The sequence below is a fragment of the Pezoporus wallicus genome, unplaced genomic scaffold, assembly GCF_028554395.1.
Source record: "Pezoporus wallicus isolate ANWC-B61680 ecotype Strahan unplaced genomic scaffold, APGP_CSIRO_Pwel_v1 contig_8839, whole genome shotgun sequence".
In the NCBI taxonomy this organism is placed as follows: Eukaryota; Metazoa; Chordata; class Aves; order Psittaciformes; family Psittacidae; genus Pezoporus; species Pezoporus wallicus.
The window spans coordinates 699,340-716,692 of NW_026641258.1; the positions used below are offsets into that span (position 1 = coordinate 699,340).

The 17,353-nt window shown below is 44.0% G+C and overlaps 1 protein-coding gene across 1 annotated transcript; it reads right to left on the reverse strand.

Moving 5' to 3' along the window:
* Window positions 1-3,948: 3,948 nt before the first annotated feature.
* On the reverse strand, window positions 3,949-17,328 carry DESI1 (desumoylating isopeptidase 1). Its single transcript, XM_057422742.1, has 6 exons — window positions 17,106-17,328; window positions 8,231-8,252; window positions 7,227-7,296; window positions 6,416-6,525; window positions 5,511-5,633; window positions 3,949-4,506 (listed from the first exon to the last, which is right to left on the reverse strand). Exons 1-6 carry the CDS (start codon window positions 17,194-17,196, stop codon window positions 4,413-4,415), a joined length of 510 nt encoding a protein of 169 aa, XP_057278725.1. The 5' UTR covers window positions 17,197-17,328; the 3' UTR covers window positions 3,949-4,412.
* Window positions 17,329-17,353: the final 25 nt, after the last annotated feature.

Sequence of the window (17,353 nt, forward strand, 5' to 3'; positions counted from 1 at the left end):
CTTCAAAGCGTGTCTGCTGTGGCATGCTGAAGAGCACATAGAGATGCCTTCATGCTAATGCCCAGGACTCTCAAAAGACAGCCGTGGTTTCAGGCACACAGTGAACTCCTGGGGGTTCAGGAATGCCAGCCTTTATCCGTGACATGGTACGAGGACGAGACTTCCCATGTCTGGGTGGAAGAGGTGTGGTGTTAGGAAAACCTGCCAGCTCACTCCTGTGGCAGCCCTGGTGATGTAGCAGCACTCATTTCTTGTTGTAGACCAAGCTGCCCTATGGTCTTGTCTCCAGGCTGCTCCTACCTGCAGCCTTCTTGTTTGGGAGAGACCTTCCTCCTTGCCTTTTGCGTTAGTACTTTGGACATCCCAAAAGCTGGAGCTGCTCTCCCCGGCTCAGGTGCATCCCTGCACCGCAAGGCAGCAGTGCCACCTCGGGGCACTTCTCAGAATTGCGAAGTGTGCTAAAACACGGGTCAGCGTTCCCATTTTTGCACATTCCCGCAGTGCCATGGGTTCATGCTGCAGGAGAGCTTCCCAAAACGTGAACTACCTGCTGTGCTTTCTCCAGCTTATTTGTCACGCCACTTTAGAACTCCTATTCAAGTTGAAACACCTCTCCTAGCACCCCAACTTCCTTTTGGTATCAGCCAGCGAGCACTTGTTCCACCTCCATTTCCCAAGAGTGTGAGCCTGCCTTTTGAAGAGCACAGCTGCATACAGATGCGCTTGTGTCTTCGTTTGGGTTAGCTCTGGGAACACGGGCGCTGTGGCTGTTTTGGTTATTTAATACTTTGCACTTAGCCTGCTCTTGCCATTCCCTTGCTTGCTGCTATGACAGGCAGCAGCTGTTGTCACAAGTAAGATCTCTGTTACTAGCAGCAAGGGCAAATACTGTGTTGGAAGTTTAGAAGGCAAGTGGCTACAAGCACTGGCTTACACTTGGTCTAGGGCTGCCACTAAGGTAAAGGTTTTCCTTCATACATGTTCCCAGGTATTTTATGTGGGGCTAGTACTGGTACTTGATAGCAAACCAGCACCACAGCCGAATAACACAGCCTAAAATAACCATAGAGGTGAATCTTTGTTAAAGCCCCCTGCTACAAGCCCTCTTCTGTACTATACACTGCTAGAGAATGTTAGACAAACAGTGAACTATGTGGTTTATCATTTGGATCCCACTGATAAGCGTTCAGAAGGCTGAATCAAACAGAACTAAGTTCTTCCCCAGAGCCAGGTATTTCCCCTGCTCCTTAACAGTGCAATGCTACATAATCCTTACAAGTCTACTTCTTAAAGCTGTTTTCTTCTTCTTGAAAGTAGTAACGTAAGACAATCAGGAAAAGCTTTGAGCCTTTTCCTGTGTTTAAACTCTGTTGGGCTTCAACAGCAGATACTAGAGGTTTCATTTCTGCATGCTTAGATGAGCAAGGGCTGCACAAAACCTACACTGATGGAACACCTACTGTCCAGCCTTGCCTTCATTCACCTCATCCAAGCTGTGTCAAGCCTCAGGCGTGAGGTCTTGATAAGATACCACAGTGGTTACAGAAGGAAAAATATTCCCTGCAACCAGTTTTAGCCAAGGGCAGTAGCAACCACATCCAGTAGCAGTACTTGGCACAAAAGGCTTGGGCAGTTTCTCATCCTGTGCTTCCTAGCTGGGACCAGAGTGAAGAAAATGATGACTTCTGCTGCATTTGCTGGGCAGCTGCATGGACGCATATATTCAAACACGAAAACCTGCTGTATTTATTTTTATTGTAATAGAAAAAACCCACAAATAAACCAAAACATCACCTCCTGTCTAAAGACGTTATTAACATTTTTAAAATGGCACAGGGGAACCCCAAACAATACAAGACAGAAGAGTAAGTGTGTGTGGGGGAAAAAAAGGCTCTGTTCCCTTTCAGGAGCTCAGTTTCCCCCACCCTCTGTCAATCAGCTGGCTGAAGTTTGTCACCTATATACACTTACATACGCCTCTCAGGCTAGTTCGTATATCTATGGGTGGAATGGTGGGGCCACAGTCCTGCAATTTGCACATAACCATCTTTGAGGAAAATGGGTTTCCAAAGAGGCCTACCAGGTACAAGGGTCTTGTCACCCAGCAAGATCAAGCAAACAGGATTCCCTCCTACAGTTCTTTTGCCATGAAACACGGAGCAGGTCCCCAGCCCAGGGGACCCTCTAGGAGCTCCTTGGCTATTGCAAACAGTGTATGGCCAAGGGAAATTTTACCCAGTGACCTTAAAGTAGCAGCAACATCTCTTCTGCAAAGGGGCTGCTCAGGAGGGGAAAAGGCAGATGGCAAAATGCATGGGGTGAACTGTTCTTTCCTGCCTTCCAAAGGGATGTAAAAAGTCCTCAAGTAGGCAGCCAAAGCAGAAACCAAGCTCAGGACCTCTTCAGTGGTGAGCATACAGGGGATATCCTCACTGTGTAAGAGTGTGGAGCAGAAACTGTGGCACCAGTGCTTCCACTGAAGGCAGCTGCACCTGAAGCAATAGTTTGCTGAAAGACAAGCAACAACAGCTATGCTGCTTGCAGGTACCACACTACATACTTAGACGTTGGGCTGGACCGTATCAGGTGGAGTGTACCTGTTCAACTGAGGAAGCTCCAAGACCTTTAACGAGCTATAGCACTGTGGCTGCAGGGGCCACTGTGGTGCACTGAGAGCAGGTACACACAAAACTGCAGAATGGACTGACAATACCCCACTCCCACTTGTGTAGCAACTGCACAAGGTGCAGGGCAAGAAGTATTTGACAGAGTGACTAAAACTGCAGTTTTCCTCCATTCCATCCCCTCAAAAATATGAACCATTATAGTCCACACTCAGTAACAGTGTGAGAAACTTATACTGTATTATTCTGGGAGAAAAGAGCCCAGCAGAGGAAAGACATCTCCTTCAGGTATGCAGGAAGATTCCAGTGCAGCAAATTTGAGATCCAGGACTGAACTTACAGCGATACTTCTCATAACAAAGCAGTGGACAAAGAGCTATACATTTGCATAGATGCTTTTTCAGTGGCATCTGGGACGTGCAATCTCCATTTCTGGAGCATCAGCAATGTTTTGGGGTTTCTCTCATGTCTTTCTTCTGTTCCTTCCTAAATGCAACTGCTATAAAACTGCTCATGAAAGTAGTGTATACACAATGCATGAAAAGAAATCAGTGTGCCTATTCTTTCATTCCCCCAATCGTTTTCCACTGCAAATAGCTGCAAAGCTGTAAGAATCTTAAACTAGAAGAAGCAGTATTGATACAATCTAATGCCAATCTAAGGACAGGACTGCTTCTGCATGTATCCCAATGAACTCAATTGTTTCATAGAAGAGCTTGATTTTACTCTTCCTCATTTTCTTTACATCAGGGGAGACCTACCACCTAATTCCTCTTACACTCAAGCAGAGTCCTCTCAGTTATGTGTTTGCTTCGGAAAGGACAGCAATATCAAGGAAAACTGAATTCCTATTGTGTCTGCAACCAGATATTGAAGGCAGAATTGGTCCACCTTATATTATCATGCAGTTGTCATGCTGTTCCTGCCTTGCTGTACTGTAACTCTGGCTTGGTAAGAAAAAAAAACCTCAAAGCCAAACAGAACAGCTCTTACGCAAACGTAAAGGTTAACTATCTGCCAGTAATCCTAAATACCAGAAAAGGAAACCTTTCACTTCATTTTACTTTCACCTGAAATAATGATATTCTGTTCTGTCAACTGGTTCCACCCCACAACTCTTGGATCTAGCGTTACAAGGCTCTTGGTAACTCCCTTCCTCACACAACTCATCCCACTGAAGGTTTCAACTTGAGCATGACACAGACACAACAGTTCAGCTTGATCACCTTTCCCGCACAGCTTTGCCACTGCAAACATTCAAATCAGATGAGTTCAGCTTTTCCCTTGAGCAAACAACATAATATCAATGAAACATGCAGAAGACTAATCCTGGGATACCTTTACTTCTTAGGCTACCAATAGTTCCTTTGCCTTTTTGCTAAAGACTTCAGCAAATACCCCCATAACACAGGCAATGACAGGAGAAAGATGCAAGCCTGCAAGGGACAGCCACGACATCCCTTATTTACTTCAAATTGTGTAATGGGCTCTTGAATGCTCATGGAATGAATTCCCACTTACCATCACAGGAGTTACTTGGAAAGTGTCATCCTACTTGGACAAGACAGCCTTTATAAATTAGTATAATATTATTAGAAATTATGGCAATCTTTTTGGTAGCATTGGCTTACATGCACCCTGATAAATCCTCTCCCTAGGAAATTTTAAAACTTGTCTTGTAGCTTCGGTAGAGTTAATTCAGATGAGAAATTATAAAATAGAAATCTCATATATTGATGTTTAAAAAGGAAGAGGCCTGGTGAGGCTGGGCACACTGGGTCACTCCTGTTAGCTCTGTCCATTATGTCTGCTGAAGGTATTTCCTCCAGGTGGCTGGATCTGGATGGAGTCCAGGAGGGGCCTTAAAGCTTGTCCAAAAGGTCTGAGAAGGTAAAGAAATAAACATCTCAATAATCATCTCTTGATGGAAAACTTTTCCCATATACTACTGAAGTGCACTCACTTCCTAGAGCGCAATCAAACTAACACTGCTTCTAAGCAAATCTGAAGAACAGACTTCCATTACAAACTGAAGTAAATTTAACCAATTAGAGTTCACTGTTCAATAACTCAGAATCTCAAACATGATTTTATACAAGCTAGTTCTGAGTCCTAACATGCCCAGACTGCTAATGTGGTAATACTGTGTCTGAAACTGGCTTTTAGTAATTCATTCTACTTAAGTGTGTGAATGAAAGTCCTGTTATGCAACTGCTGTGCTCTGTTAAGTACCACATCAATGTTAAAGACTGCTAGAATACCCTCTAGCTCCCTCATAAGACAATGGTTCAACACTCATACAACAATTGCTGTTGCAATCTGTAGCACTGCAACACTGAAAAATAAACCTGGTTTATCTTTCAATATGACTCACTGTGTTACAGACTTCGATTTTGAAACATATGAAGCAATAAGAGCCCCAGATAGAAGATGTGTGTCTCCCCAAAAATGTGGTATACCACTGTTATGAGAAATAAGACCTATATGATGGAGCTCAAACCAGCCCACCGGGATCCTCACTATCTGAGAATTAAGAGGAAAAAGAAGCTGAGCTGGACTATGAGGCAGGAATTCTTCATTTCCTTTTTTTTTTTCCATCCAGTCCTAGTTTTAAAACTGCAATGTTAATTTTAAAATTACTTTTTCCCTGCCTGGTGACATTTACGAGACCATTGCAAAATAACTAGCATAAGTTAAAAGTAGAAGATCAACCTTATCATGTCTTTTCAGCAACATCAGTACCAGTCAGCACCTGTTGTACAGTGTTGTAAGTGTTCAAGTAAAGCAAATAGCATCCTCTCCTTAATCTTATGCTGATTGTCTGTCAAATTTCTAAGCACCGGCATGAAACAATATACCATGGAGAGGAGCAGCAGGCATACTCACGTGGCAAGAACTTCAGCTGGAAGGTCAGTAATGTAGGAAGGGATTTTTTTTCCTGTCAGGAACTGTGCCACTTCATTACTGAAGGTGTTGCAGTTATGTTCAAAGAGGTTGTAAGATTCTCCTCTGTGCCACAGGAAAGGAATTGAAACATAAAAATACAGAGTCAGCAATAAATCTAACAAGCAGGAAAACTTCGTCCCCTAATGAGGAACATCATCTTATATTAGCACTTTTCCCCCACAGAGAATTCTAAGGCAAATAGAGACATCAATTCACCTTCAAATTCAATTGAATCAGGGAGGAAAATGGCATCTCTGCATCACTGACTTCGTACAATGTTTTTTGGAGGGTAAGTGAGGTCAGCGTTCTTCAATTAAAACCACAGAAGGAATAATGAGAAATCACAGGAATTACTGACATTGAAATATAGCCAGAACACTAAACGCTACTTTCCCATTCTTGTGAGTAGACTAGACTCTTTAACAGTCAAGGCCTTGATTTTACTCATATGAAAGTTGGCAGCTTTAATACAACACTTTACCTATGACTCATGGGGCAAAGCACTATTTACTGAAATATTTCATACAGTGCCTTCATTTTCCCTGGTGATTCTTTCAAAGGCATTGCAGGCATTGTTCCATTTGACAAAAAAGCAGCATGAAAGACTTGCTGGCAACAACACTTTCTCAGCCTAGCTCAAGGCTGGCACACTAGAGAGTTGCCTAGCCGGTAGCTCCTCTTGTATCAGTGCATCAGATCCAGTCTCATAGTCGGAAAGTACAAAATAATGCACTTAGCAGACAGAGCTTTGTAACCAGGATCAGTTTCATAGTATCTTCCTCCACTCTGCATCTCTTCCCCTAAAGGCCTTTTTTGTTGATTTTACAGCACAAGCTGCTACTTACCGGAACATAGATTCCCCCAGTGAGGAAAGATACTCCAGAAAAATTTCTTCTGTGACTTCAGTGTTCCCCAGGTCAACAACTGTGTCTGGAGGTCCAAGAAGTGTCCCTCCCTGTAAAAATTAACAGCCAGAAGACAATGTTAAATGGACAGTGAATTATTTGGAAGGACTCTACTGACTAGAGCTGTTGTGGCTTGTCCAGGCACAAAATAAAGTACTTTAGGTATATTTGTGAAGCAAAAAGCCCTGCTGGCCTCCCATGTTCTGGGAGCATGTTACTTCATGTTTAGGAGCATGTAAGTTGCATGTTACTTCTCATTCTCTGAGAAGTATGCAGAATGCAACTTACATTTCAGCTTGTATACTTGGCTCTTGATGCTGAAAGCTGTAGACTATGGCAAAATTCTGCTTTAGAAGAATGGTCCACCAGTTTTGCCTCTCCAAGAGGAGAAAAGCCTGTCAAAGCATCACGATTTTATTATTTAAGATTTTAAAAGGATCTCAAGTTGCCATGTCAGCACATAAATGCCCCTGATTCAGAATTTGACAAGGCATCACTCTGCCAATGCAGCTGCAGAAGGTGTTGTGGATAGGCAGATTCTCTCAGCAGAAGCAACTCCCAACCTGTTTTAGTTAGGCTTAAACTTGCTGTCCATGCTCCCTTTTCTTCAGAAGCCCTGGGAATCCATGGCAAGCAGCAGTATGTGGCTGCATTCAGAAGCCTCTTGCTGCTTTCTTAGAAGACAGTGTCACAAGCAATTCTGATCAGGTAACCCTATCAGAGAATTATCACAAACAGAAGTTTAACTTACAGGTGCACAGCTGGAGATTCCTCCACTGCCGTAGAAGAACTCATCCTTATGGACTATTATGGAGGTGTGCCTGCCACAGAGTAAGAAACCACAGGTGAAACAAAGGAAATAGTTAACCTAGCATAGAAATCACTGGCAAATTTGTGTGCTCAAAACCAATATGAAGTGAACAACTGAAAAAAAAAAAAAGGTCAATGTGTTGTGATCTGCTGGGTCATGACTGGATAGAGAAGCAGTGATTAGCAAAACTATTGTAATACTCTAAGTGGCTGGGAAAGAATAGGCATAGATGTGCTCAAGCATGAAGGAGCATAGGAAGAAGGAAACTTCCCCACCAGCATGAGATCTCCAGCAGCCTCTTTCCACTAAAGGGCTGAGGGTAAATTCACAGAGATGGAGAGACGAAGCTAGCTCTGCTACCGCACTGACAGAAGTGTGGGTCTGACAGACACTGACTGAGAAGGACAGACAGTCACTGCAGATGGATCAATAGAGAGGAAAACAGGAGCTTTGGGAACATGTGTTTGCCTTTAAGGAAAAAAAAACCACCTCAAACAAAAAAAACAAAAACAAACCCCAAACCAACCAGCAACCACTCTCTCGATATGAATGGTAGCAAATTGGGATGCCTTTTGTAACAAAATGTAGTCACTGCTTTTATGTGCCAGAATGCCTTATTTTGTAATGCCTTCTTCCCACCTAAAAGTGCTTGGGCCAAAGACAATATCCTACCCTTGAAAGAATGTACAAGTGCATTAAAATGCAACAGCTACTACCAACAATTTTTTTCATGGGGTCCACTGAGCTTTGGATGGAGAAGTTCAACCAGCACCTGACTGTACGTCATCTTACTGTCAATCTGTATTCAGGAAGCAAAAGTGCCTTGGTCTCTCTTCAGCACCAAAGTGTTCTTAAGATCTGAAGCGCACAATCTCATACTGAAAACACTTCCTATACGACATAGTGTTCAACACACATTATGCGATTTAAATCTAGTCACTTACCATATGCCATCCAGCTGTTTCCCTGTATGCAGAGAAAAGAAGAGTTATTAGCAACATATTTTCCAGATTTCAGCCTACTGTCTGTCAATCACATAAGAACTATGCTTATTACTTCACCATGACAATAACGCCAAAGATTTCATCCCACAGCTTCTTCTAAAGAAACAGAATGTCTTTCTTTCAAATTAACTACCTGGTCCACACTAGGGCTATATTTTTTTCCTCCTGTATGCAGAGGTGGCAATGCCATCCTGTCCTGCCAGTGCTTATCTGTCTTAGGCTTTTATCTACAGAACAAGAAAAAAACACTTTTCCTCAGATTAGCACCTTCAGTCAGGAACAGAAGAGTTGAATTTTACACAGATTTCATAATGGCAGGCAGTTAGCCAGCACAGAGTATTTTCAGCCAGCGAAGAGAAATCTGACTCAAACATATGATCTGTGGTCAAAGTCTCTCTAATCTATGCCATGATTTCCTCCTTTTCCTTCCCTCCCCTGCCCTTTAGAATTACCAGTTTAAGTGCAGTCAGGCAGGGAGGAGTGCAGGGTTGAAATTTATACAAATTGTGTGTTTTGTAGAACACAGCAGCAAAGACTTGCTTCAGGCACCACTAAGCTGACAGCATTGTGTCTTCTGAAATGCATTGCTAGTTCCCTAGAAGTGGGAAACCTAAAACTCTGTGTTCATGGTAGGATCTCAAGATCACCAAAGAATCACCAGCTGTTACTGCTCTAAACTCAATTAACTATCATAAGCTAAAGTCTTGGCCTCTCTGCTGAAGCTTGAAGAGGCCACTCTTCTGTTGGTGTCCGGCTTCTTCCAAGATACCTGGTGTGCTAGCAGTGATAGGCTGCAGCGTACTAGTTCCACTTGTCCTGTGAAAAGATACTCTCCAGTCATGGCACATACATCAGTACCATGACATCAACAACCCACAGGCAGGCAAAGGCACTGTTCTTTCCCTTTCTATAGGCAGAGGGTTTTGGGATATTTATCCTCTTACTCCTCCACAGGGCTGCTTGGGTCTGGGATTGCCAGGAGCAAGCATGCTACTTCAAAGCAGCAGTAGTTCTTCATGAGCTCTTTCTCTTGGGCAAAACCAACTTTCAGTCACCATGAGGACCAAGTTAAAAAAAAAAAAAAAGGATTTTTATTGATGAGGATAATTGATGAGGATAATCCTTCGAGAGTTCAGAGAAAAGGATGCTTATGTGTCCAAGTACGGAATAAACAAAAGCACAGAGCGAGATACCTGTGTCAGATGAGGGTCGTAGAAGAGTGCTGGCAGGGAAAAGACTGTTGTGACAATAGAGACACCAGTAGAAGCAAGCACACACAGTTCTGAAGTAGGTGGACTGATTTGTCACTACCATGGATTACAGCCAGGCAGCAAGCATATTCCCTGTCATCCACCTCACAGAAATGTAGGCATGGAGTAGGATGAAGGCGAAAAGATAGTAGCAACGACAAGAGAAGCAAAGTGTATGTTACAACATCTCAGGAGCATTTGCTGCCCCTTCAGTGTGCCCCATGCTGTTCTTCTCCTCCATTCTCTGTCCCTTGTTCCACACCTTCCCCATTAGAGCTTTTGCCTTGTGCTCTAGAGCTGCCAGAGACACCAGCGGCACTGCAGGCTCATTGGCAACATGCAGGTAGGGTATAGTGCACTGCCTTAACGTTAGCAGCTGGCCTATGATAGGCTCTACCACATGAATTTCACATAGTGTTCTGCATATCTGTTAATAGATTATTACACATTCATTCAAAATAAAACACTAGAACTTGAACTTTACCCTTTAGGGCAGAGAAACAAACCATTTCAAACACAGCACATACTAGAACTATATTTGTCCTTTTGCACGCTAAATGGAAAAAGAACATCTTAATATTTACTTTCACCCTCATTTCCAGCAAACAAAGGGCTTTCCACAAAGCTGCCACTTTGCACCTAGATCTATGTGCAGGTGAAAGAATTCTAGCAGATGCTGACAATGGCGCAGGTGCTGCTGAGAACCTGCTCATGCAATCACAGCACCTACTTGAAAAGGTCATTGAGGCAAGGGCTACCACACACTGGGCTGCTCTAGACAGGCTGCAGCCAGCAGCTCAAGGAGAGTGACTACCCATATTTGACACTTGTGAGATCACATCTGGAACGCCATGTCTACTTTCAGACCTCCCCATTAAGACAGACATACTGGGCTGGAGCACTTGCTGAGCTGAACAGCAGCTGAGAGAACTGGTCTGTTCAGCCTCAAGAAGAGAAGGCCAAGAGTCCTTATTGCTGTCTACAACAGTCTAATGTGTATGGAGGAAAAGGGTGCTTTGCTCTACTCAGAGGTGAAAGGCAAAAGGTGCTAGCTGGAAAAAGGGAAATTCACAACTAGGTAAGAGGATAAAAAAAAAAAATACCATGAAGGTCATCAAACCCTGGGGCAGGGATCAGAATGCATGTGTGATTTCCACTGTGGAGATACTCAGAAGTCAGCTGGCTCAGAGGCCTGAAGAATCTGCTCCCACTGGATCTACTTTGAGCAGGACTTCCAGAGGCCCTTTTCCACCACTGCAATTCTCTGACTGCATGAACAAAACACCAGCAGAATTCAGGAAAGAGGCTTTGCATTAGATTGCAGTCCAACCTTGGGGGCTCCTCTCTGGCCGCTACACATAAAATCTGTAGCCAACAAGAGGCAGCAACTGCCAGGGCAATAACAGCACAGCTCTTGGCAAGTGAAGCTGCCTGTCTTCACAAGACGTGTCTGTCTGAGGCTGCTCAGCTAGGTCAGTTTGTGCCAAGCACTGGTTTGATGATCTTAATAGAGATGCTGACCTGCTCTTTTTGCTTGGCTCCTGTAAGACATTAACCAGGCCATCACTGCATAAAACACATGCCATATCTGCAGCACTGATGACAATAAAGCATCCACAGCAGGTCCCCAGCCTGCTGCAGGCAAAACAAAATCCCCTTCTACCACCAGTGGACTGTGCTTGGCCAGAGGCAGTGCAGGCCTCTCCAATGACATTGGGGAATCCCATGCCTAAGAAACCTGCCATTATTCACCCCATACACACCATCAAGAGACATCTAAGACCAAGAACTTTTGGTATGCTGTGCAGTTTCTTATGCTACACATCTGGCTCTTGTCATCTCAACCCTAAACTGACTAACAGGAATAAGCTGATAGCCACCAGCTTCTGAGGAACCTGTGCAGCTCCCTTTCTGCTGCTCAGCAAGAATCTCAATGTCTGTCTGCGACATCATGTAAGAGGTTCTATGCAGACCTTCACCTCCACCACCATCTTCCTCCTGAAGTTTTGTCTCAGTTGGTGATCCTCTTGTGTTACTCTTCTTGCCCTTCTCTCAAACTCAGACATTGCACAGAACAGGTGACAGCTCACAGTGCCCTCCTGACAAGCTCACGTAAAGCCATCAAGGCAGTCTTTGCCTTTTGCTGGACATTGTCCACTATATACAAAATACGTTGCAGCCTCTGAAGGCTCGATACACAACACCAGCCCCAACAGCATGACCAAGTGAGGATCAGCACTGTTCTGTTTCCACAGACAGCTACCCAAGTGAGAGCATGAGCACAGTATTGCTGCAGTAGTGCTACGGCACAAGTTGTACCCACCCCTTGCAGCAACACTTTCCACTAAAACTGCTTCTGGCAGCACTATCCAGCTTGAAAAAACAGAAGGTCAAGCTTTTCAGGGAGCCTCCCCATCTAATCCTGCAGTGCAACAGAGCTTACATCCCATAGACAATTGAGTGCTCTAGAGGAAGGGATTGCAAATGCCATCTGGGGTACTGGCAGACATCATCATATTTCATGCTTATTGCTGCAACACATTTACTCGCAAGCTGAGGCTGTCTGTAACTATATAGAAAAATCTGATTCCCCAGTAATTTTGATTAGAGCTGCAAAAGCCTTTAAATTGCAGACATTACTCTTCACTCAATAGCTACAGCAAAGCTAATCCAAATGATCCACATGCATATAATATGGAACAGCAATGTACTGTTCCACATTACTGTTCCACTGAATGATGGAATGATACTCTTTTGGGCATCTCCTGTTTATCCAGGTAAAACAGAAACAGCAAGATAATTAAAGACTTTAGATGTTTCACATATCATGACAATACGTGAATATTGTGATATTCACAATATTATCACAATAAATATTTCCGGAGGCCTGTGGAGCAGGAAATGATGTCACAAATTTAGATGTACACACTTAATCATACAGCAATTAATGCAGATGGTCAAGTTACGAGGTTTCAGCTGTCCCACAAGCGCAAGCTCAGCCTGAAGTAAATGTGAAACGGTCCAGCTTAATTTGACGTGCTTGCATTATGAGCTAATGCAAGTTGAGCTACCTTGTGTTTGTCACAGACCACAAACATGGACATGAAGGTTACTGTGGTACACCTGTTTGTGATGATACCTTGTCAGGCTTTGGAAACCTCATCACATACTTGATCTTTATGTTTTTTTTTAATGCCTGATATGCTTAGATGGATCTCATCTTAAAATACTCAGTAGAATTCAGGAGGGGATGCCAATTTAGCATAGGTCTGTATGCTTCAGCATCTCAAAGATTCAATTTGTTTGAATGAGGCAGAGTATCATCTGGCAAGTGAACAAGTTTTGGGTTTTTATTCATTTGCTGTTATTTTACTTTATAACAGCCACAGCTCAAATACTTTCATGTTGCTCGTGTGAGCCAGAAACCTAGAGACAAATACAACATTCAAATGCATTAAACAGTTTCAGGACCCTCAGCTTAGTTACAGGAATGTGGACAACAAAGTAGTTAGAATTGTTTGTTGCACAACTGATTCAGGAGATTGTCACTGCTAGGATAAGAGGGTATTTTGAAAGAGGCAAGCAAGCCCATATAATTTTAGGATATAATCAAATGGAATTACTTCCAGGGTTGGATTTATCAGGAAGGCTAAGCAGAAGGAAGATTAGATGCTTGCCAATCTATTTTACTGGCACAGTTAATTTCTTAATCTTGAGGGCCACACAACGTGTTTTATTCCTGTGCGTTTTAAATGCCCAATGAAAGTGGTGTTCGTATATTCATTCAAATTATTAGACTGAAGGGCAGAAGAGTTCTGAGATGTGAAGGAATTAGGGAGATGGGCCACCCATCCATCCCTCAAGCCCAAGAACAACACCAGTTCCTGAGCTGCAAAATAAAGAAATAATGGGAAGCGTAGTACTTTTTAACAATGTATCTATGCCCTGCAATGGATATGCAAGCCACCCCGAAAAGCAGTGAACTATTCTCCCGTGGAATTGGAAGCAACAGAAATACCCACTGGCTGACCAAATTATAACAGTGCATTGGTTTGCATATTGTTGTAATTTCCTTAGGCAAATCCATTACGATTCCTACCCTTTTCAAGTGAAAATTGTCCGAATTAGTCAAGCACTTTCTCCTATGTGCTACCCAGGGCTCTCAATTGAAGCAAAAATACCTGACAGCCTAATGTAGAGGGAGGAGCCTGCTTCAGTTCTCTCCTCCTTGAGATGCCTAGAGATATCAAGAAGCAGGCTAGATTGGGGGAAGAAAATGCACTTGATTTTCATGAAATCCCTAGCAAATGCTCTGATGGAATCTCACATTGAAGCAATTCAAAACTCTTCAGAACGGGTGGAAGAGAGGCAGAGTGATGTGCTGGGTCTGGAAAAAAGGAACAAAGCAGAAGGAACCTCCTTTTAGCAGTTACCTTTTGCCGCAATCCCTTCTGGGCTGTTAAGTCCTTACAGCTGAATTCACCACTTACATTTCAACCAAAACATACTGCCAAGTTAACTGATCATTAATTTATACTACCCTCATCCAAAGGTGCCACAGTAAACTAAGGTCCTGCCCATTCTTTGAGTCACATGAGCAATAAGCTCTGTTACAGGACAGGAGAACTTTGGGAGGCGCAAGACATTTGCCTTTAGGCCCATGATGCAATAGAATTTTAATCTTCCTTAAAGATTTCTCTGCCTTTGTACATCTACTTCAAAATCAGCACTGCAAGCTGAACTACTCTGTCTTCCTTTCTACCCTCCGCAGAATAATCAGGTGGATTATATTTTCTGTCTTGAAAACAGAAATCTCACTGCAGTCAGGTTAACATTTACTATTTTTAGATCATGTAGGTGGACAAACATAGCCTCTCAGACTGAGAATGGTGGAGAGGGAACAGTACCTGTAGAGAAGATGCATGTAAAGCAACAGCACACAAAAATTAAACACACCACTTCTGATTTCAAAGGCGATTGAACTGTAATATTTGGTCATGTATACTTTAGAACAGAAGTATTCACCGAGAAATACAGGAATCTCACAAAAAATTAGGAACAACAAAAAGTGAAGACGTGCCCAAGTGCATGACTGTGTCACCCTAAAGCCTGCTATGAACGGTGCTGTATAGCTCTGCCTTCCAGGTTCATCATTCAACGACAACAAAGGGAACTGATACTGAAAAAGTTAGGACAACATTTAGTAGTGAGACTTGATCCTTGAATGCTGTATTGGTATAATCCATAATACCTCTGGATCCTATTAGCACAACTCAAGATATCATGTGGTGATGCTCTTGCAGTGGTCACCACTATAAGAAGGGATGCATCCCACTCTGGCAGTGGGATCTGAGCTGTTTTCGAGCACACTAGGAATTGATTTTAACACAATCAATGATTGTATTTGTTTCTTCTTTCTAAATCATATGTATTTCCGTATAGGTGATGTTACGGAATTATCACTCAAAGCTAAAGCACTATTTCAGTAAAACGCAGCATCTACGGGAAGAATACTTGAAGTACAGATGACAAATATATGGCACTAAGTTATCTAAGAAATCCTTTCCTCTTCAATTTGTGACTTTTTCTGATGAAGTACAATTTATGAACATCACTGGCAAAAAAAAAAAAGTAGCTATTGTCCACCTCAAAGTTGATGTACAGAGAAGTAGCAACAGATTCTGCTGTTCTTCAAGAAAAAGCAGGCAAGCAGAACATTCTCTCCATCACTTCTCTCTTCGGGAGGTATCTAAAATAATCTGGAGATATGAGAGAGCTGGATGTAAACCACATAAGAGCCTTAACTTGAAGGAAAAAAGGAACAAACAATGATTTGTTTTACAGACAATTCAGTTGCTGGATCCACACTACCACAAGTGTTCCGCAGGCTGCACTGTCACTGTGACCACATAGGCCTTGTTGGCCCTGCTCCATGAACATGTCTGAGCTCAGCTGGTTACTGGGCAGTATGAGTGACACTTCCCATGCTTCCAAGAGGTGTGCTCAGCTTTGTAAGTTTTCCTTTTCATTACTCAGACTCCTCAAAGTGTAGCACCAAACTGTATCACAAGCACAAGGTTTTGAAATTGCTGTTCGGATAGCATCAAAAATGAAGTTGCGCACTAAGTGTTTTTATGTAGAAATTCAGAAAGCTAAAAGATCCTAAGATTGAGTCTGCATGTAAGAGAAACCTGTGTGAAGACTGGCATGGAGATGCACAGTGACAACCTATTTCTGTACAAGTCTTTGCTTGGATCAACATGTCGAAATAGAGTGGTAAAAATCTGCTCACCTCTAACACAGGTAAATCATACACACATGTAATTTGTATCTTAAGACATGTAACTCCTAGCACAAGATAAAACATGGCTATTGTGAATTAACAAGTGAAAAATTACTTCCCTGAGGGCTGCAACAGAAGTGAGTGACCACACAAAATGTTTTGAGGTTAACCAGTACAGGAAGCACCCATCTTCCACAGCTGTTGTTGCTTTATGGCTAATGGAGCACAGCCCATTCAATCTCCACAATATTACCTTCTCAACTTTGGAAGCCTATCATTGCCTTGTAGGAAACCTCACACTAAGAATTATTTGGACTTTGATTTTAAGCCTGCGGGAAAGCACAGAACCTCCTCTTAGTAAAGATGAGTGAAGCGAATGCCAACAAACTGTAAAACAAGATTACACAGAGCCATCTGTTCAGACACTGCGCCTGTTGAGAAGTCTCATTTCATACAGACTGATATGGGCCAGAGCCTACACGTAACAGGTACAAACCACTTTCTTGTTCTGCTCCTAATTCACGCTTCCAAAACTTCAAGCAAAACCTGTGGTTTTTTTTTTTTTTTGTGTCCCCAGTCCAAGGTTCAGCTGGAAACACACACATACTTGATAAGCCACACAACAAGCTCCTACCAACTCTCTGGAAGGAGAAGGTGGCTTGCTGCGCATCACAGCTGTGCAATGCTCAACCCAGTCCAGACTCACCACAACACAAACCCAATAATCTTGTGAACAGCAGCAGGCCTTCTTCCAGCTCAGCCTTCCTGCCAAGGTGTCACAGCAGTTGGGGTGTCATGAACATGAGCTTTCCCTCACTTCAGGGGCTAAGTAATACTTTTAATTAGCCTTTAGTAAATCATGCCAATGACAGACGGTGGAAAAGTGCCTGGACCCTCTTCACCTGGACCTGCCTGCCTGACAAAGCTGGTCCCGCTGACAATGGAGACAGGGATGCTTCCGCTAAACCCCCCACACCGAGCCCCCGAGCAAGGCCCGCGCACTCCTAAGCCGTGCTTCAGGCACCGGCCACCGCCGCAGCTCAGTGCCAGCTACCCACACCCAAGGGAGCCCTTCCCCGGGGGGCCATTCCCTTGGGAGAGCGGTACCGGGCCGGGTCAAGCCACGCCCGGGGCTGCAGCGGGTAGTTTCGGCCCTTTCCCGCCCGGACCGCAGCGGTGGGTGGGAGGACACGACCCTCCTGAGGCGGCAACGGGAGGGGAGGCCCGGGCCGGGCCCTTCGCGGAGGGGGGGGCAGTGCCGGTGCCCCCGCCGTGCTCTTACCCAGCATGAGGGGGCTGAGGCGCCGGGCCATGCCCTTGGACAGGTCGTACACATAGAGCTTCACGGGATGCAGGGCCAGCGGCTCCTCCATGGGGGCGCGGGCACGGCCGCCGGGCGGCACCGGGAGCCCTGATAGACACCTGCCGCCCCGCCAGGTACCGAGAAGCGGAAGGGAATGGGTAAGAGCGGCCCCCGTACCGTTCCCGCCACCACCGGTCCCGGGTGCGGGTGCGGCAGCACCAACGGTG